This window comes from Drosophila busckii, chromosome 3L, assembly GCF_011750605.1.
Source record: "Drosophila busckii strain San Diego stock center, stock number 13000-0081.31 chromosome 3L, ASM1175060v1, whole genome shotgun sequence".
Lineage (NCBI taxonomy): Eukaryota > Metazoa > Arthropoda > Insecta > Diptera > Drosophilidae > Drosophila > Drosophila busckii.
The window spans coordinates 8,656,213-8,677,144 of record NC_046606.1 but is presented as its reverse complement, the minus strand read 5'-3'; the positions used below and the strand labels follow the sequence as shown (position 1 = coordinate 8,677,144).

Genomic DNA, 20,932 nt, shown 5'->3' with positions numbered 1-20,932 from the left:
GATTTTGTTTTCTTTTTACTCATTCTAGCGACAATTTCTAAAGATTTCAACACCTACTTCTGCTGAATGAATGATATGCTATAGCAAGGTGAGTGGCAAATTAATTAATTGCTTCAACATTTTTGCTTTCAAAGAGTTTTAGAAGCTGCCACCTGGTATGTCATTGAACTTGCCCACGGGTCTTGGCTTAGCATTGTATCCGCCTTTTCCATATTTGAGAAAGTAAGCTGTAAATCTGGAGCTACCAGACAGCTGAATTTACATAAAATAAGTATTAATTAAATAATTAAGCAAGTTGATAATGCCATGACAAGCTTCAAATCATTATCTACATAACTTTTGCGCATAGACTCAACTAGAATATATGTCAGGCTGTGGCAATTATCGATATATACAGTGTGCAGAGTATTTTTTATTTTTTCTCGAAACTCTTTGACAGCTTTGACAGTGACACGAGCTTTGTTGCCGCCAGGCAATTGTATGAAAATTCGCAGACAAACTCAATTTGATTTTCAAAAACAATTTCGGTCTTGTATGCAAATTATTTACACTGTAGTGTGTGTGTGTGTTGGTGTGTATAGTTTATTTTAATTAACGTTAACTCTAAGGCTGGCACTTGTTGTTGACTTGTCTTTGGGCCACAGCCACAAGTGTCGTAAATCGCGTGCTATATGCATAATAAATGTGCTTTATGTTTACCTACGTTAATTGCAAGCATTAATAATAAACTAAAAAACTCGAAAAGTCAATATACATTAACATAAAAAACCCATATTAAAAATAATATAGTTGTGCCTTATTGAGAAAACTTCGTAATTAACACTTGAGCTGTTAACAATTTTATGCAGAAATCCTCAAGCAATTGTAATAAATCTCAAGAAACGCACGTGCCAGCGAAATAAAGCTAAATTATGTTGCCAAGCATATAAAGGAAAGTTGAATGCAACACACACACACACACACAAACATACACATGCTCACACATACACGCTAAGCTCGTTTGTAATGCAAGTACAATGGATCTCATAAGCGTTACGAACGCACTTTTCGCTTTTGAGACGAAGCAAGCGTAACGTGGTACAGTGGAGCGAACATCATAAATAGCTGAACATAATGAAAAAAGCGTTAATGCTAGAAAAAAATAGGGAGGTCATGGGAAAGTCAGAATATTTAAAGATTTAATTAAAAAAGAATCTACAACCATTTTTCGAGAAGTTACAATACTGAAAGATTTATTTTGGGAGAATTTTTCGAAAAGTATATACCTAATAATTTATTTTAATAAAACTAAAATTATTGGGGATTCTGTAAAGCATTAACAGGGACATTATTCTGTGCTTTTCAATTGAGATACAAAGAAAAAGTTGAATAAGGCTATATTAGGAATGAAAAGGAAATAATAGTGAAGAATTCGAATACTTTTATTTTAGCTAACAAAGTTTATTGAGGATTATGCAAGTCGCTCACATTGACATTATTATTTACTTTTATATTGAGATATAAAGACATAAGAGCAGATTCTAGCGTAGACTAAATTTTTCTAAGAGAATAAGGAATCTACTAAATCTTTGCTAACTAAACAAATTGTCTCCAACGATTACTAACAGCTTAACAGTGCAGCAATCTATAGTCATAGCCCGGTGGGGGATTTACACTTTCTCTATAATAATTTTTTTCATAAGAAGAAATATTTTAACTCATCAATTCACTTCTTCTTCATGTAAGTTTTTCCAGCTTGAATGATAAATTGTGCCACTGTGCGCCGCCGCCGCTGCCGCGTTCATTGCTGCATTTTGTTTGTGCCGCTTAATCTGATGAAATGCGCATGATATTTTTTTTTATAATTTACAACGCGACTACACTAAACACCCAACAGCACTCCCCTTCAAAAAAAAAACTGTTGTTATGAGGCGCGTGCGCGGCTCATGGCTCGTTGAGCAGCAAAGCTGAGCTGGCCCGGCCTGGCCTGGTAGACAAAGAGAGGTGTCGAAAGCGTCAGACAAATATTACACATTTAATTATGACAAGTTGATGGCAAGCGGAGACGTTTGCTGTGGCCCTTTTTAACGCCAACTCAGAGTGAGTTAAATTCAAACGAAATGCAGCCCAAAATACACGTGGGTTGCGTTTTGATTTACTTACACATGGTTCAATTTAAACTTCAACTTGACTTTATTTACCCAAAAGAAAAAAAAACTTCTTACAAATTGCTGCTTATGCTCTTATGCTCTTGGATTTCCAATTAAACTATCGTACAGCACACTATGATCCTCACGTATGTGTCTTTGGAGTCGCAACAGCTTGCGATGCACACGCAGATATGGCGTCATTATAGCCGTTATATTCGTCAGCAATGCATCGCGCACTTGCTTCACTGTACTCAGTTGATAGACATTGTTCGTGGCTATCATGCAGGTAACATCGTCGTCACGATGCTGCAGCAGCACCAAGTGCTCCTCCATTTTATTGATGCGCAGCTTGAGCTCCTCCTTTTCGGCTATGAGATCACGTTCGCGTATCTTCTGATCGAACAGATATTCCATCACTTCTTCCGATACATGCGAATATTGCTGCGACGGCGACGACATCTTTATATAAACTTTATACAATTTACGCCCTTTCTTTTTTTTAGGTTAATTTTGCTGTAAAAAAAAATGTACTCAAAATTTATAAGGCTTAGAATTAGAAGCTAAGCATATTTTGAGTGGTCAGACGTGGCAACAACGAGAATTTTGACAGAGACGTTTGTTTCTGGTAAACTTCACACCTTGGCGGGCGCCAAGAAATTAAGACGCGCTTATGGAATTCAGATAAACAAAGCCAGGCATGCGCTGATTCAACGTCAACAATGCCAAGCTAATCATAATAATAAATTATTAAAAAATAACAACGACTTCGGTTTCATAGATTCTGAGTAAATGCCCAGCCCCGACTATTGATTCTATAAAATAACTGGGCAGCGAGTAGTAAGTTAAGAGATTCAATGTCAAGCGTTAGATAAATTGTGTATTGTGTGTTTGCTAGTTAATATAAATTTGATTTATGTAAATTTACTTAATGGCCTTTTGTTGTTGACTTTTGTTTAGCGTGCTAAATGCTTAAGCATATTTTTTGAAACTTGCACAATCGCTTAGTATTTGTTGTTGATTGTGAGCAAACTGCGCTAATTCAATTACAAACTTGAGACGTAATAATTGTAAAAATTTCACCCATTATTCCACTTGATTTTTATCTCAATTAAATGTTGAACTTTTGCAGCTCGAATTCAATGGAATGCCACGTTGGAAACAAGTTTTAAACTTTATGAAAAGACCACACAGTTGTCACACACAGACTATTGTAGTATTTGTTGTTGTTGGGGTCATTTATGAGCATTTAATCCTTTTGGGTTAAACAACAATAAGGCATAAATGAAAAAAAAAAGGGTGCGTTACTTGAGATGATTTATAAGCCTGGCCAATTCATGTGCCCCCCTCGTATGTATTTCTATGGCTTTCACTGTCACTGCTCATAATTTGTGACTGGCAAACACCCACAGTACCCAAATTAACTCGCAATGAAGACATTAAAGTCAAAGTCTTAAAGAAAGAAAAGGCGCGTCAATTGAAATTTATGTAAATTCGCTGCTGCTGGCCAAAACCCGCGCCCAGCTTTATGTCTAAATATAAAAAACCAACTACAATTGACTTTTTTCTCTCTTATTCATTTGTAATTACCTTTGTATAAATGTTAGTTTTGTTTAAACATTTTTTACATGCCCCAGCCGCAGCCCCAGCCCCCGCCCCAGCAGTTTTCTATTTACGTTAATGACTTTACACATTTTACAAAAAACACACACACACACTACACTACTTTGTGTGTGGTCCAAAGCCTGTAACAAAAAAATTAGAACTTGTTTACACAAATTACACAACAACAAAAAGTACTATAAAGCTTTTCTCGAAATCAGTTTGGGTTTTATTTTCTTCTGGCTAAGCCGAGTTTCAACATATGTAAAGTGCAATAAAAATTTAGCACAAATCTATTAGGCTCACAAAAAGTGGCACAGTGGGGCAATGCATTGCAAAGATGTCAAGCAAAAACTACTTAATGTCTAAATAGCTAATTTTTTTATTATTGAAAACTGCATTTCGACGGAAACCAATTTATTTACACTTGAATTACAATAACAAACAATAAATCTTATTTATGTTTTAGGATTTTTTTCATACAAAATAAATTAGCTAAAAAGTTTAGGCTTCAATTTTTTTTTTGCTATTTCAAGCTGTTCGAATCTATTTAAGAGAAAGCAAACTTATTTTTTTATACTCAAAACTTTAATTCCCTTAATGCTTATTAATTTAATAACTTGATTTACACTGCTTTTAATAGCTTTTTATGTTCTTTAAATCAAGCAAACATTTCTCTTTCTTTTTTTAAGCTGCTCTACGTTCACTTTCTAGTCATTCTAATCAATTAATGTCTTATAAGCAACTTAAAACATTTTATTTGGCTAACTCTTGCTATGCCACGTGTATTTCCATATTAATTACTTTAACATAATTTTATTTTAATGACGATTTATGGTCGTTAAACTAATTTATCAAATTTGTTTTTTTTTTGGTTTATTGCGAGCGCTGTGCCAAAGAAATAAATAAATATTTAACAACTCCTCCTACTGACACATAAATAAATGAACCGTGCCCCGTGTTCGGTTTTTTATGCAAATGGCGCGCATTGAATTGGTTATTTATGAAACAACAACAACAACAACATTGAATATATCCAAATATTGATCTCTTACAATTCCACCTGCTGTGGCCCTAATGATCGCAGTTCAATATTAAATATTCCAAACACGCCGCGCGCCAAAATAAAATCATAAAAAATCAACTAAAGCCAAATGGGAAACTCACACATTGAGTTGAACAAATGTTTTTGATTGCAAATACAAAAACAAAAAATAACAAATACAAATACAAATATGTATGTAAGTAGTTGTATATAAAATTTAGAGCGCTGCTTGCCATTTTTGGCATTAAATCAATTTACAACTTTTGCTAGCATTAAAGTTTAAGTTTTCGTTTTTTGAATTGAATTGAATTGAGTGCGTCGACGCGACGTTTCATTGGTACATTCTTTATTTAGACGCATTTAATGATTCTCAGACTTGTTGTTGTTGCTTTTGTTGTTGTCATTTTATGCCTTTCAGTTGTCAAATTAAAAGCCACAGCCACTGGCAGAGCCAGAGCCATGTGGTATAATGTCTTGATCGCAATAGCAATTTATAGAATATGTTGCCTGCTCTTAATAGTCTAGATAGTTGACAGCTTGAAAATTGTGGTGATTATGACAAGCACAAAAGCAAATTAGGCTCATTACAGCATGAAAGCGTTAAGTGTTGAAATGTTAAAGAAATTTGTAAACAGTTCGCTTTAAATTTGCATAATTCAAGTTAATTTTAGACTCAGCCTTTTAACAATTTGTACTGCAGCTTCTGAAACGAAGCATGATATGAGAAGATTCAGATTCTTTAATTAAAAGAACGATTTGATTTGAGACAAAATCTTTATTATATTTATTTATGTTAGAAATCCAAAATTCAGCTGGAATTCAAAATATTTGAATCTTATCTACATTTTAGTAACGATTTGCATATTGTTTATAACAAAATGAATGCGTTTGAATAATTCTGCTTGATTTTGTTCGCTCGTTTTATATTTTTGACACTTGACTTGGGCTTTTGGCATATTTACACAATTTACAAAATGACAAAATGTAATTCCATTTAAAATTGGTTTGCTCAACGGCGCTGAGAATTGAGAAACATAAATAAATAATTATGAAGCGCTTATCGCACTTAATGGCGCACATAAATTAATAAATTGTCGGTTTGAGCTTGAACTCATGCTTAGGGCGAGATTTTGTTTATTGATAAATTAAGGCAGCTGTTTAGATTTTTGAATTTTGTTTTAGGAAAACAATTTTGTAAGTTACTGGCGGGAAAATTGATTTTTTGTGCACATACATTTGTGTTTTGTGTTTATTTTATTTAATTTTCGTTGGGGCGTGCGTTGTAATATTTTGTGGCAGTTTACGAGGCAGCTTTAGTGTTTTTCTTTTTAGTTTTTGTGGCTTCGTCGTTTATCATATGTAATTTTAATTTTATGGTAGAAATTAGTTGTGGCCACAACAAGCTTTAAATTTATGTGGGGCTCGCTTTTTTAATTTTTATTGCTCTCAATCATTATGCACCCAAAACATTCAGTGCGTCTGCTTCATTGGCTTCAATTCTATTTTAAGGTCTTTTCAATTTGCATGCACACAAACAAGGCATTAAAATTGATTGAGGAATATCTGCACTCGATTGTTTCAATAATTATTAATTTATTGGCTGAACATAAAATTTTAGTGTGCCGCCAGTTTCTGACTTCTAGGCACGTTTTGGAAAGTTGCGACTGCGACTTCCTGTTGCGAGTTTTAATGCAGTAAATGTAATATTTATTGCCAGCTGTTAACAAAGCAGTGCATTTAGATCGTATGCTAAGCATAATTGACCTATTTGTAAGATATCAAGTTTTACTGCTAGGCTAGTTAAAAAAGAAATGCTTTTACTTTATAATTTATGACGCGCTTATCAAGCGGCAGCAACACCTGAATAATTAGAACGTCATCAATGCGCAACATTGTGCCGAAAAGTTAATCAATATACAAAGTATATTTTATCTATGCTATAGCGTAAGCAAATATTGACAGTGGCAGCAACTGAACAATCAGACGCGCTACCCTCTCGCTTGACTAAATGAAACCCTTTTATGCATTAATAACGCAACTGACAGGTGAAAACTATAAAATGTGCGGAAGTGTGGTAGAGGATTTGTGCATTGGTATGTGTGTGAGTGATAAGGATATACATTTAATGTATATGCACTTCCGTACGTTGCATTATGACTCACTGTTCAGCACAAAGCAAACTGTCAATTTACCTGAGCATAAGTTAAACCGTAAATTAGCCAAAGACTAAATATGCCACAAGGCATTGTCGTCGTTGAAGTCGAAGTCGCACAATTAGCATATTGAGCCACTGTCTTGTGGTTGGTGTGGTGCCAAAAGAAATTACTGTGCCCAGTCCAGAGCAGACCAGACCAGACCATTGTCATTTGCTTAGGTAGTCGTATATTAACGCAGTTACATGCATTGCCACTACCCACTACAGATCTTTAGAATCAGGCTCAAGCCATGCTGTGGCATAAACAAACAAATGAAGCGAAGCGAACGCAGCAGTCTCAGCATTTGTTGTTGTTGAGCTCGTCGGCACATTAAATGTTGTATTTGTTTGATTTTTAACAGCAGCAGCAGCAGCAGCAGCAGCTGTGTGTGTGTGTGTTGAGTCGAATCTTTCAGCTCAAGGCTGACAATAATCTGGGCAAAAGGACTTTCGCTGGCGTGGGTGCAACTGTATCTTATTACAGACAGCAACGCTAAACTATGCTTGCTATACTTTATGTTCTCATAGGTGTGTGTGTGTGTGTTTGTATCTGAATCCAGCGCATAGCTAACATATCGCAGCATCAGTGAAGCGTCGTTGACTTTCGCATGCCAAAGTAATGTGAGCAGTTTGAATTTCTGTTGCACTAATTCCTGCGCTAATGAACTCAATTGGCTTGTCTCAGCCCAAAGTTTCTAGACACTGTCTAGCTTTGCCGTCTTTGTGTATTTAATCTAAAAGACATCTATGTAGGGTCTGGCTTCTTTTTTTCGCTGATATGACAATGTAATTTTAGTGCTGCCCATAAGTACCAAAGCGATAAGATCTCTCTTCAACGTTCTTGTTTGTTGTCTATGTTAAGTGCAAGTATATCACGTGCCCTTAGCAGCGACGCGACGCGACATAACGTCAATTTGTTGGGCTACCAAATTAAAGCGCAGACTCGGCAAGAAGCTATTGTTTTTTATGTTCTTGTCCCTGGTCACGTCCCTTGTCCGACGCATCGTCTGTCAATCCCACAGAGCCACTGGGCGAGCGATCCCAAAAAGATTCTACCCTGTTGCTGTTGTTGGTACTTAGTTGCTTGTCGTTGTACCATGATATATGAGCGCCCTGCCTTGCCTGCTTGCCACTGCCACTGCAACCGCGCCCAAAGTAAAAAAAAAATGTATGTTAGTGTGTTGTAGTCGACAGCAAAGTACCCTGTAGTATATTGAAACTTTAAAGTAATAAAACAGCCTTGATAAAGTGTTAAAGATATTATAAATAAGACACCTGTTGATTACAACAGAGCAAATAGACTTAACATATGTATGTTAGTTTGCTATGTTAGTTTACATGCTCTGCATACGTTTTTCGGCAGCAATAAGAACAATCGACGCAGCACACTTGTTGATTCTAACAGAGCGCAAAGCGCTGCATAACATTTTCTGTTAGTTAACATACTCTTCATATGTTTTGCTCTACAGGGTAGTGTAAAGAACTGATGCTAAGCCCCGCAGGCTCAGTAAACCAAACCCATACTCTTTTTCTCTTGTTGTCGTTGTTGTTTTTATTCTTGCTGTAAAAATGCGCTCTGCGCAGGCCGCTTAGCCGGTTCTCAAAACAAACATCTTCGTGGGCTGGCACGAGAAGCGTCGGCGTTGTTTTTCTTTTTTTTTTTTCTGGTTCCTCTTTACGCTCGCTCTGCACGTTTCGTTGCGGTGTCTACTCGTGCTGTTGTCGCATGCGCGCTCAGTTTACTTCGACTCTTCGTGCCGTTCACATCGCTGCGTGGAACGCAGACGCGCTTCCATATTAAACAGTGGCTTAAACAAAAAATTAAACAAAACTCGTACTTAAACAATAAATGTTTGGCAGTGCTCTTCCTTAAAAGTGTCTAACTAAATTAATTATAAATATACTTATTTGTGCAGTGCCTACAAATTGTGAATGCAAAAATTGAATCATTAGCCAGAGTGCAATGAAATGTTAATCTCGTATTATATACAAACGCTGTCAATCAATTAACCTTTTATATTAACTAAAGCTGAATGAAATGAATTTATTTATTTCGCCTGCATAACGTGACAATTAAATGAAGTAAGTTTAGTTTGGCTTTTAACTGATCGCAGCTAATCGCTTAAACGTAGTCTTTAAAGATAATGTGACATGTAGACAAGGTTTTGAGATACGCTTTCACCCAAGTTACATTTGTTTTGCAATTTCTCTAAAAAAAAATAAAACAAAAGCTCAGTGGGTTTTATGGCCAAATGCAAATCAAATGTTATGCTTTGCTAATCGAATAAATTTGTTAAATTCGAACTTTAAATTAGTGTTTTAATTACATTATTTACTTTAAGCTGCACTATTTATTTTGTTTGTTTTGTTTATTTATTTATGTTTCTGTTGATCTTGTTTCATTGCAGCATGTTAATTTTAAAATTTGACAAAATGCAGCAGCAGCTGTGGCTACTCGTACTGTTATGCTTAACCCTACAATGCCCCAGGCGCACACTTGCCCTGTTGGGCATGCACAAAACTCAAGCAAACTTTGAATTATCGGAAAACGATTCGCGTTACATATCATATCAAGGTAAGTTGTGGATTATCAAAAAACAAAAATTTACAAAACTATGTCAATTGCTCCAGCAATCAATCAAGACAAGCACTTGCTGAACATGCTATAGTATAATGAAATTGGGTTGATGTCTGTCAATTCTAAGTAGCTGTATGTCAAGACGCGCTTCTTGCGCAAGCTGATGAGTGTGGTACGGGGGGAGGGGGCAGGGGCAGGGGCAGGGTAGGTCACATCACAACGCCCACCTGCATGTGCGAAGTCTTTTTGAAGCTTTTGTCAACAGAGTTGTCGATTCTTTGGAATCTTAACACCCCTATACTACATGTGCATATGTGTACATATATCTCTTGGAGGCTTTTAATCAGAAAACGCTTCGTGTTTATTGTTTAAATATTTGCGCGTTGGTTTTCATTTTATTTCTCCCCTGAGTTTTGCATGGAATGCAAGTTGCTGAAGTGCGCGAACTGCAAACTCAGCAAACAAATGTGTTGACTGTGATTTTTAATTTTTATAGGCATATAGCAGCTCTCATAAGTGGCAACCACTTAAGTACATGCTGCTTTGTTTTGATTATATAACACAATAAATATAAATTTATATTCATTTTGCAGATTTGATGTCAACAGCGAAACGATTTTACGAACCCAAATCGACGTGGTATTCTGAATTGCTCTTCGATGTGTCTAGAAATCAGGTTATAGTTGGTGCCAGGTAAGTTTTCTCTATCACTTGACTCAATGCTAGCCATGACTGTTAGACAGCTAACAAAACAACTTAATAAAATATTGTTATTTGAACTTAAAAGTTGTTATCAGCGCTCAACTTACGTAGAACATTGCGTAAAACTGATAAAGTTTTGGCAACTCTTGAAAGCTGATTAAGCACAAAAAGCGAAAGTGCACGCAGCGTTGTAACAAACAAATCTTAAAGCATACGCATTATCTCGAACGATAATAAAGTAATAATAAGATAAAGTCACAAGCAAACCCAAAAAATAAAAAGAACCAGAACAACTTGAGTAAACAGCGTGAAGTAAAAAAAAAAACAAGAACACAGTCGAGACTGCCCAGAGAACTTATTTGTTAAGCAATTTGATGTTACCTATCTTAAACAAGGTACACACACCATATAAGAGCATATACACATGTGTGTGTGTGTGTGTGCGTGTGTGTGTTTGTACTCTTTGTCATATTTGCTTTACAATTTTTCAGTGAGAGGACGCGTCGTTGTCATCTCTAGTGACACCTACTCTTTCTCTCAGCAGGCGGTGCGCGATAAGAAAACTAGTTGTAGTTATACAGATCTTAACCCTTTAAAGCACCACGTTTTGAGCTATAGCAATTGCAATGGAAATGTACGCACACAGTTATTGCCTCGTTTATCAAAATGTCATCGTCTTTTAGTTTCCCTTGTCTTCAATCATTCGTCACACTTTGTTTTTACTTTACTTTTTTTTAAGGTTGTTTTGATCTGTCGATTTGTTTTGCTGCTGCCAGCAAGCACATAAATCATTGCAGTGTATATAAAATTCGTATTTTCTTTACTACTTGTTGCTTTTTTCACACTTATTTACACTGCTTTGAATTATGTGCCTTATGTGGCAAGTTGTTGATAACAAAAAGGGCCGCAAAGCTGCTCTACTTAGTGCTCTCTATCAAGTGGGCGGAGGTGGGCAGATAACTTAGTGGCAGAGCGGCGTGGGCTCTCTGCTATATTTTATAACTATTAATGCCACAAATTAAATGTATTTTATTTATGGATAAGGTGTGGGATTTTTTGATAGCAACTAGCCTAGATAGGCCTTCAATTTAGATACAATATTCAATATATTTATTGTATGCCTGGTGCAGCGACCTTATAACTAGATATCAATTCAATTATATGGCGCTGCAGTCGAGTCGACTATGGAATACCTTTACGAAATGTAGGTTGCGCTTAAATTGCGTGCTGCACATTTAATCTTTTAATAATTACCGCACAAAAGGAAATATAAAATTTTTTAAAGGAACCGCAATTAATGACCTTGCTAACCAGCAGAAAATCCATTCTTAGTATTTGTTGTTGTTGTTGCAACACTTAATCCAACATGTGAACCTTCTAATCACAAACCGCAATTTAATTGTAGCCATATCTATGCTATGCTTGTGTGTGTGTGTTCATGTTTTTATGTATTAAATTCAGCTGTGGTGTAATTTTTTTTATGATTTTATGTGGTCGCCTCATAAAAGCCAAAGCTGGGTAATTGTAGAGTCGGCTAACTGCAAGAGGTACAAAGTCTATGCAACAGCAGCAATGCTCCTTGTCTTAGATACAAACACACACACACACATACACACTTGACACGACTACAGGCTCGAATTACGAGCCGCTTTCATATTGCGACATGGACATGACCGGGGACGAGCAGCGCTCAAGTATTCCTATGGCTCCCATGACGAGTGACGAGGCAAACTGCCGCTGACGTTGCTGCTGCAATTGCTGCCACTTGCAACTTGGCGACTTGCACGTCGCGTAATTTCATGTCATCTACACACTCATACATACATACAATGGCATATTTTGGGGTCTTGTAAGCCGAAATTTGATATAGACTGCATTAAAATAATATGCCATACAAAAACAATTTTTTTCACCGTTTTCCCTTTCATTTCGTTAAACGAACCTTTTACGCTTGCTTTGCTTTTGTTAGGGGTCTCACTGTATGGTGGCAAATGGACCATGCAAATGACCCGCTGTGTAGCATTTGTTATGTTTACACATATGACTAAACAGACGGAAGAGAGCGGTTATATAAACAAGGATGTAGATGCCATGTAATTTCAAATTTGTACTTGTCTAATACAAATAAGCTGCAATACAATTGCTGAAACTATCGATAGTATCGATAAATGTGCTTCAGTAAACAGCATAAAATGTATTATTATTATCGATCGTTTCAATGCGGAAACTATTAAAGCATTAACACAGTTTTACAAAATTATGCATTAGCACAGTCTTTAATTATTTATAATATTTATACAAACATAATACTTACTGCCCACAGCAGTGCAGCACTTTAAGCATTATTTGAGCTATTGAGCAAGTGGTCTCTTGGCCAAAATAATGCCAACTAATCTATTAAGGAAGCGCATACCGAAACTATCAGCGTTGTTGCTCTTAATAATTTTCAAGCTATGCCAAAGCGACAGGTTTGAGTAAATATGTTTCATTTATTTTGTTGTTGCTGCTGCTAAACATGACACAAACTTCATTTGACAGACACTAAGAGGCTGGCAATCAGCTACAGCTTAGGCGGCTACTGTAAGCCAACAGCCGAAATTGAAAAATTCAAAATTAATCAAAGCAAAAGCATGTTACACACACACACACACACACACGCAAAGGGGGCGTTTAACTGTTGCATATTTCTATTGGAGAAAAAACTTTGTTTGGGAACCATAAGATTGGCTTAGTTTTTTTTTCTTTCTGGGCTGTGCGGATTTGAATTTTGAGCGGCAAAGGAATGTGAAGCGGCGTAGGCAGTGCAATGCTGAAATTTACGGCAATTTTACAAGAGCTTAAACGGCCAACTGGCAACTGTGGCAGCGGGCAATTTTAATTACAAGCATACGTTAGCAGTGCCCCTGCCCCCCAAGCTATGCCCCTTGCTGTTGTCGTTGTCGTCGTCGTCGATTGCCTCTGGCTGTCGCCAAACAGGCGCTAGACACAAACACCCACGCGCGTCTTAGGCCATGGCTGGCGACCACTTGATCAGCACCAGCACCAGCACCAGCACCAGCACCAGCAGCTCTATTGCCATACAAAGGCTGGACAAACGGCGCCATAAAGCTTTTAATGCTATCTCGCTTGCTCTCTGGGCCTTACAAAAAGGCCTTTTTGTTATCTTGTCGCGCTTGTCGCTCAAAACTTTGCCACACAGCAGTGCAAGGTGTGCAACCACAACAAAAATTGTGAATGCAAATTCACACAGATGCCAAATTACAGATACAGCTTGAGATACAGATACAGATACAATTACAGTTGTGGTTGGAGCTACACGTTAAGCATACGTAATGCACTTGTTAAACGAGCTTGCAACATTAAATGGGTTAAAGGAGTTTATTTCGTAGAAATTTAATTATGCATGGCAATGTAAAAATGTAACGAAGTAAAATAAAAAGCAGCGCTAAAAATAAAATCATTAATTTGAAGTTTATGGTAACCAATGAATCGAAGCGTCTATTTAAAGTTCTTTGCTATCACTTGTTGAAAAGAAAAGTACCGCGTTTTGTTTTTTAATATCCAAGCACGTAGTACTTTAGTATTTAGCCGCACGCGTTTCCAGCGATAACGATAAGGCAAAGCAGAGCGTAGAGTAATGACAAATACAAATTAAACAACTGACAAAACAAAAAGTAAACATTTGCCCAAAGCAAAATGCAAAACCAAAAACAACTGCCGAGCAACAAAATACAGAAACATGTGTATCGACTTTTCACACCTCAATGGAATTCGCCAGCTTTATGCGAAATGCAAGATAAAACTTCGACAAACAGTTACAGAGAGTGAAGAGTGAAGAGCGAAGACCGAAGAGTGAAGAGAGCTCCAATGCTAATTCGCAAGGCCGTTGCTTATCGCTGTCAAAGTAACGCAGTAAGTGAGCGAGAGAGCAACGCGAAGAGAGCGCGCGAAGAGTGTTTAAAATGGAGCATTGAACTTCGCTTGTTAGTTTTGGAGTTAGCTTTTGTTTTTATTTGAGCTGCGCATACCTTTTAGCTATTTGCTGCTTTGCTTTGCACAGCTGAAGAAACTAACAATTAGTTTTTTTTTTTAGATTACTCAGCTTTCGGTATGCTAAAATGCAACCAATTTTAATTACACGTCTTGGCCAAATAGAAACACAATTCGTAACAGTTTTGTTTTTTTTTTTTTTTGCTTTGGGGCTTGGCCAGTAAATAGTGCGCGTAATGTAATCACAGCGTAAAGTCACTCGTCGTCGTCGTCGTCAGTTGTTGGCCAAGTACAAACAAACAAACAACTGTGCACAATCAGCTATAATTAAATATTTTTTTTTTTGCAGCCGTGCCGTCTGCTTGCAATTTAAACGCCCTTTGCTCCAACTCTATGCGTCTCGCTCACGCTCCTACGCTTAGTTTTTGCAACGCGACATTTGTCACGTTAACATTTCACATGTTTTTTTTTTTATCGTTAATACCCGATTTCCGCTAAAACCAAACCCAAACTGTAGAAACACTCGAGACTTGCTTATCAGCCGGGCCAAGCGCTTAGACAATCTTAACCATAAAGCACAACTCTTGTCTTGTTGGGAGGTATTAAAATATTTAATAGCCCACTTGATGCATAGTTATTAACGGTTATCATAACCTTACTCAACTGTGGCTATAAAACTGAGCCTCTGGCCCAAGCCATGTTTGTTGACTTGTCCTACATTTTAAATAAAGTTGTCGCTGCTTGGCCAAGTCACCTTCAGTATTTAGACTATTGATGAGTGCTATAAAATAGTGCGTACCGAGTGGTAGGAAAGTTTATGATTTTAATTAAAAGCACATATAAAGATATAGCTGGGTATTCGTTCACATGAATATCATATTTTATAGTCAAACCCCTCTAAATGAAAAATATTGAACTGTAATATTTTTATTTTAAAACTGCTTTTAACTACGCCCATGTGCGACTTGCATTATTTCCATTGCCAGCATTGACTTTTAAATTTTTAATTGCAATTTTTGTCACGCTCTGCCATTTATTATACTTTTAGTTTATGCGCCAATCTATAATCTTGACTTGGGGCATATAAAATTTAATAGCTTTATTTAAATAATGACAAAACTAAACACATATTTCGTTTGTTCGCCATCTGCCAACGCTGCACACCTTTTTGCATTTAACTTAAGCTTGACAGCTGCTTTTTTTAAATGACTGCAAGTCAGGGGCAGTGCAGGGAGTGGTTAAGGGGTCGCGGGTGTATGGTTCTTTTTGTATATATATATTTGATTATTGGCAATTTTTGGCCTGTTTATGGCCGCGGCACGCTGCATTAACCAAGTGACCATGTGACCAAGGCGGCGGCATGTGTGGTGCTCTCAGGTTACCTGTCGAGCATGCGCGAGCCACCTGAAACAATTTCAAACTGAGGCGTCCACTGGCTGCGGTTGCCACGCGCCACGCGTGGCAGCTGCAAAATGCCTGCAACGTCTGATTGATATTGGGCGAGCAAGCTTTGGCTTCAGCTTCAGCTTCAGCTTTCAGCTGTTGCCGTTGATCTGCTACAATTACTATTCCAGGCAAGACAAGTTCAACAACTGCAAAACTGCATCAAATGTTTTCGTTAGATTGTCTAGCGCTCCATGTCTATGATTATGTCTGTGGGTTGTGGCTGGCGTCGCTTAGGTTTATGGCGACGTCTGGTCGCGGCATTCCTTCTGAGCTGAGCTGAGTTGAGCCAATGTGGTCCAGCTTGAGATGTAACCAACAATTTATCTAAAGCTTTTTGCGCATTCGAATGCACTTGATCTATTGATCTTCGTGTTTGTTTCGCAGGCACAGTGGTTAGGAGATTACAAATAAAATAATTTGCACAATCAAATTTGCGTTCCCCCAACTTGCACCCCAAATCCAATTAGAAATTCATCTTGTTTAGTGCCTACACACACTGCACGCCCACAAAGCCTTGGAGCCATTGCCCCACTGTGCCTGTGCCGCCTGGGCAGTTAACGCGTTACCTGTTTGCCTTGCAGTTCAATGCACCAGTGTACGGCGGCCAACCAGTTTGAAATTATGACAACTGGCAATTGCTTTGGACGTTAGTAGCCACTAGGCGTAGGCCAGCTAAGATCCGAGGGGAGCGGGCGGGCGGGCGGTGTGACTGTTACAATTCCCCAAAAAACTTAAATGTGTGCAACATATTTATCGCATTTGTTCGATTTGCCTTTGCAGAGACACCTTGTTTCGCATGTCTTTCGACTTGGAGCCGCTGGAGCGAGCCAGCTGGGAGGCGACGCCAGCCAAGATATTCATGTGCCAGCAGAAAGGCCAGTCGGAGCGCTGGTGTCGCAACTATGTGCGCGTGCTCCATAGCTATGGTGAGAACCAACTGTACGCGTGTGGGACGAACGCCTTTCAGCCAAGCTGCACATGGCGCCAGGTGAGTGGTCGTCATCGCCATCGCCATCGCCATCGTTGTCGTTGTCTTTGCGCTTGTCTTGTTGTCTCTGTCATTGACTCGAAGCGACTTTGACAGCCCTCTGCACAGCTGAACATAACAAGCGGCGCTCTGGCTCTCGGTCTGGCTATTTATTTATATTTATTATTATTTTTATTGTGCGCACCACAGATGGATAACCTAAATGTTACCGAGACCGTTGATGGTGTGGTCAAGTGCCCGTTTCATCCGCAGGCGAACAGCACCAGCCTACTCCAGTCCAATGGCAACATCTTTGTGGGTGCCGCCACCGATTTCTCTGGCATGGATATGGCCATCATACGCACACCAGTTCAGCCCAATCTGGTAAGTAGTTACTCAATTAGCAAAACTTTTCCTTTTGTGTGTTGGGAATTTTTTGTTTATAGTTTTGCTAGTTTGTCTATAAATATAAAAATCAGAATTTATTTTGCAAAGTAATCAAATAAAATATAAACAGTAATATAAACAATAATCATATGCACTTTATTAATGCTGTCAATAAATTTTCTCTGTTCAAAGTATGTAATTTATAAATAAATCTTTATAAAAGTTAAAAGTTATGATTGAAAAATAAATATAAAATAATTATATTTTATATATGAATATATTTTGAAAATTAATCAAATTACAGAGAGTCTGCAAAGTTATTAAACTTATAATTATTTATTATATAAAATTTAGATATTTTACAACATTCAGCAAAACTTTTTTCAACATTTTCATCAACTTTTTAACAATTTTCTTTACAATTTTTAATAAATTATTTTCTTTGGAATTTTCAGCCCGAGCCGAAGCGTTTTTTGCGCACTAAACAATACAACAACAATTGGTTGAATGGCGCTCAGTTTGTGGGCAGCTTCGAGGCTGGCAGCTTTGTCTATTTTCTGTTTCGCGAATCTGCCGCTGAGCACATGAGCTGTGGCAAGGTAAGTCCCCAGTCCACTCCAGTCCAGTCTCGGCTTCAACTCACTCAACAATTCACTTTAATTTGACAGGCAATCTACTCACGCATAGCGCGTGTCTGCAAGAACGATGCTGGCGGAGATCAGATGCTGCGCGATAATTGGACTTCGTTTTTGAAGGCGCGCTTGAACTGCTCGCTGCCCGGCGATTATCCTTATTACTTTGATGAGATACAAGGCATGAGCTATGCCGAGTCGGAGAATGTGTTGTACGCCACCTTCAGCACAACGGGGTGAGCGCACTAGCTTGGAATTAATGCAGACAAATCAATTAAACTTTTCAATTTGCTTTTAGCTCGAGCATTTATGGCTCTGCTGTCTGCGCTTACAATCTGAGCGCCATCAATGCGGCCTTTGAGGGCGCCTTCAAGCATCAGGAGCATGCGGACGCCGCTTGGAAGACTGTGGATACGCACAAGCGCAGTCAGTTCCAATGTGCCAGCGGCACCATGGCCTTCAATCACTTGCTGGAGAGCTCGCGCTATCAGCTAATGGATCAGGCCATACAGCCCATAGGCGCTGAGCCGCTTTATCATTCGCGCCTGGAACGCTTTAAGCACATTGCGCTGGATGTGGTGCAAACGCAGCAGGAGCAGCTGCATATGCTGTATATCTCCAGCAGTGGCAATCACATTAAGAAGCTCTCGGTCAAGTACAGTGCACAGAACAAGGCGCAAACCTGTCTCGTCGAGCTCTGGCAGGCGGATGATACGGGCACCACAGCGCTGTTGCACATGTCCTATCTGAAAGTGACCGAATCGCTTTATCTGGGCACAGATCTGGCCTTGACGCGTGTGCCCGCCGAGCGCTGCAGCCGTCACGTCTCGCAGTCCAGCTGCTTCAATGCCATGGATCCGTATTGCGGCTGGAATGAGCTGCTGGAACGCTGCACGCCCTACGATCCCAAGCGGCAACAGCCTTGGCTGCAGCCCGCACAGTTCAGCTGTCCCGTGTTGACTTCACCCATTGACGGCGCCTGGTCTGCCTGGTCGGAGTGGTCCGTTTGCCAGCAGCATGAGCAGCCCGATAGCAACTGCATGTGCCGTCAGCGCAGCTGCAACAATCCGCAGCCACAGCATGGCGGCGCTAGCTGCGCAGGCATCAGCACGCAAGTGGCCAACTGCACGCAACATGGCGGCTGGACGGAGTGGTCTGCCTGGTCGCCCTGCTCTCAGAGCTGTGGCATAGCCGTCAAGACGCGACGACGCACCTGCGGCAATCCCAAGCCAGCACATGGCGGACGCATTTGTCTGGGTCCGGAGCATGCTGAGATGTACTGCTCGCATCTGCCGCCTTGTCCAGTGGCCAAGCCTGCGGCTGTCGATGGCGCCTGGGGTCCTTGGGGTGAGTGGAGCGAGTGCAGCGCGCAATGCGGCGGCGGCTTTCGTTTTCGGCGACGCGAATGCGATGATCCAAAGCCGCTCAATGGCGGACTCGAATGCACTGGCTGTCCCTTGGACTATGAGGACTGCAACATGCAAAGCTGCGTCGAGGTGCGCAAGCTCAGCGGCTGGACACCTTGGCTAACGGCCAATGCAGGCAATGCCAGCGAAGCGCATGTGGAGAAACGTTATCGTTACGCCTGTCGCGCCACCAGCGCGGATGTCAGCTCGGTGCGCATTAGCCTGGCCAAGGAGGAGACGCGCAACTGTCGCCAGGATGGCAGCTGCCAACGGCACAACGAGCATGAGCCCTCCACAGACAGCGATGCCGAGTGGACGCCCTGCAGCGTCAGCTGTGGCGGTGGCACGCAGCAACGTCAACGCGGCCGCAGCACACAGAGTCGCGCCTGCAATTTGCAGGCTTGTCCAACGGAGGAGCAGGACAACAGTATTGAGAACGAGCTGGAGAGCGAGTGGAGCTGCTGGTCAGAGTGGAGCAGCTGCTCCGTAACCTGTGGCCTGGGCGTGCGTCGACGCACACGCAAGTGCCTGGGCGGCCATGAGAGACTCTGCGCAGGACGCGCGCTGGAGGAGCAAAAATGCGAGATGGTGCCATGTGAAGGTGAGCAGACAAATCTTTTGTTGAGAGCTATGATATTTATACTGTGTGTGTGTGTGCTTTGCAGACTTTTTGGGCTGGAGTCCCTGGAGCGAGTGGTCCGAGTGCTCTAGCGATGGCATTCGCCTGCGTCATCGTCGCTGTCTGGTGGAGCAGCCCTCAGGCGTGGAGTGTCGTGGCGCCGAGTTCGAGAAGACAGCCTGTGTGCCTGGCGAGTGTGCGGGTGAGTGTGCGAACTAAATAAACAATGGAGCACTTGCTTATCGACAATTTCCATTGCAGAGCTACACAGCGCATCGAGCGCCAACTTGACTGCAATCATATGCAGCTTATTAGTATTAACAGTGCTTTGTTGCCTGGCCACATTCCACTTTACGCGCAAACGCTTTCTGTCCAGCGTGGAGGAGGCGCTCAATCGAACCACCACCACCACGGCCAGCTTTGATACATATCCCAATCAGTATTCCAGCCTGCCCACCAAGGATGTAAGTACTTCATAGCAATCTACATTTAAATTGTGGCTTAACTCTTCCTTGCTTTGCAGTACTATGATCAGCGTCCCAAGCGTCAGTCCAGTTTCCGCATGCCTGCCAAGAATAGCAATCTGTCTGGCGGTGCTGGCGGCGGCACGTTGAACCGCAACAACATGCACCACAACAACACGCCCAAGGTGCTGGCCAAGACCTACAACGACTGCGAAACGGGCACGCTGAAGCGTCAATCAGCGCTGAACAATTGCCGCAGCAACATCGACGATGAAAAGTTTTAGTAGCCTAAGCGCCGCCAATCCATCTCCTACCCCACTAGTGCCATTGGACGAACGAATACATTTTGCACTCTTCAGAGCAGAAGTTCCTTTCTTCTAACTCATATTGAGTTGTTTAATCTTAAAGCAAGTGCTAGTTTTAGCAACAAGTTTAAGCGTATCTTTAGTTTCAGTTCAGTTTGTTGAATATATTTTGTTTGTTGAAAATTATGACCATGCATGCATTTAAGTTATATGTTTAATTTTAAAACAAAGGCGAGACTGAATTTATAAGTTTGTTTAGCAATTTGATAAACAAAAATACAAAATTAAAGCCATGCAGTTAACTGAAATTCTTCTATGCATAAGTATGTTTAATTCGTAATGCTGTAAAATGTTAGTGTTAAGCTAATATATATAGATATAGAATGCCTATGACAATAAGATTAACAAAGACACACAGTGTTTATGCCAATTGGCTTATAAAATAAAAACTAATGTTTGAAAAAGAAAA

The 20,932-nt window shown here is 39.9% G+C and overlaps 1 protein-coding gene across 2 annotated transcripts; it reads left to right on the top strand.

Annotated features, from left to right (window-relative positions):
• Positions 1-28: 28 nt before the first annotated feature.
• On the top strand, positions 29-20,908 carry LOC108600783 (semaphorin-5A). 2 transcript variants are annotated; one of them, XM_017988553.2, is made up of 11 exons: positions 29-88; positions 9,376-9,542; positions 10,139-10,238; positions 16,464-16,671; positions 16,861-17,034; positions 17,493-17,636; positions 17,706-17,905; positions 17,968-19,676; positions 19,741-19,896; positions 19,956-20,158; positions 20,218-20,908. In XM_017988553.2, exons 2-11 carry the CDS (start codon positions 9,377-9,379, stop codon positions 20,440-20,442), a joined length of 3,285 nt encoding a protein of 1,094 aa, XP_017844042.1. In that variant the 5' UTR covers positions 29-88; position 9,376; the 3' UTR covers positions 20,443-20,908. The 2 variants fall into 2 exon arrangements, with proteins under 2 accessions (XP_017844042.1, XP_017844041.1); XM_017988552.2 differs by lacking the exon at positions 29-88 and adding an exon at positions 8,979-9,049.
• Positions 20,909-20,932: the final 24 nt, after the last annotated feature.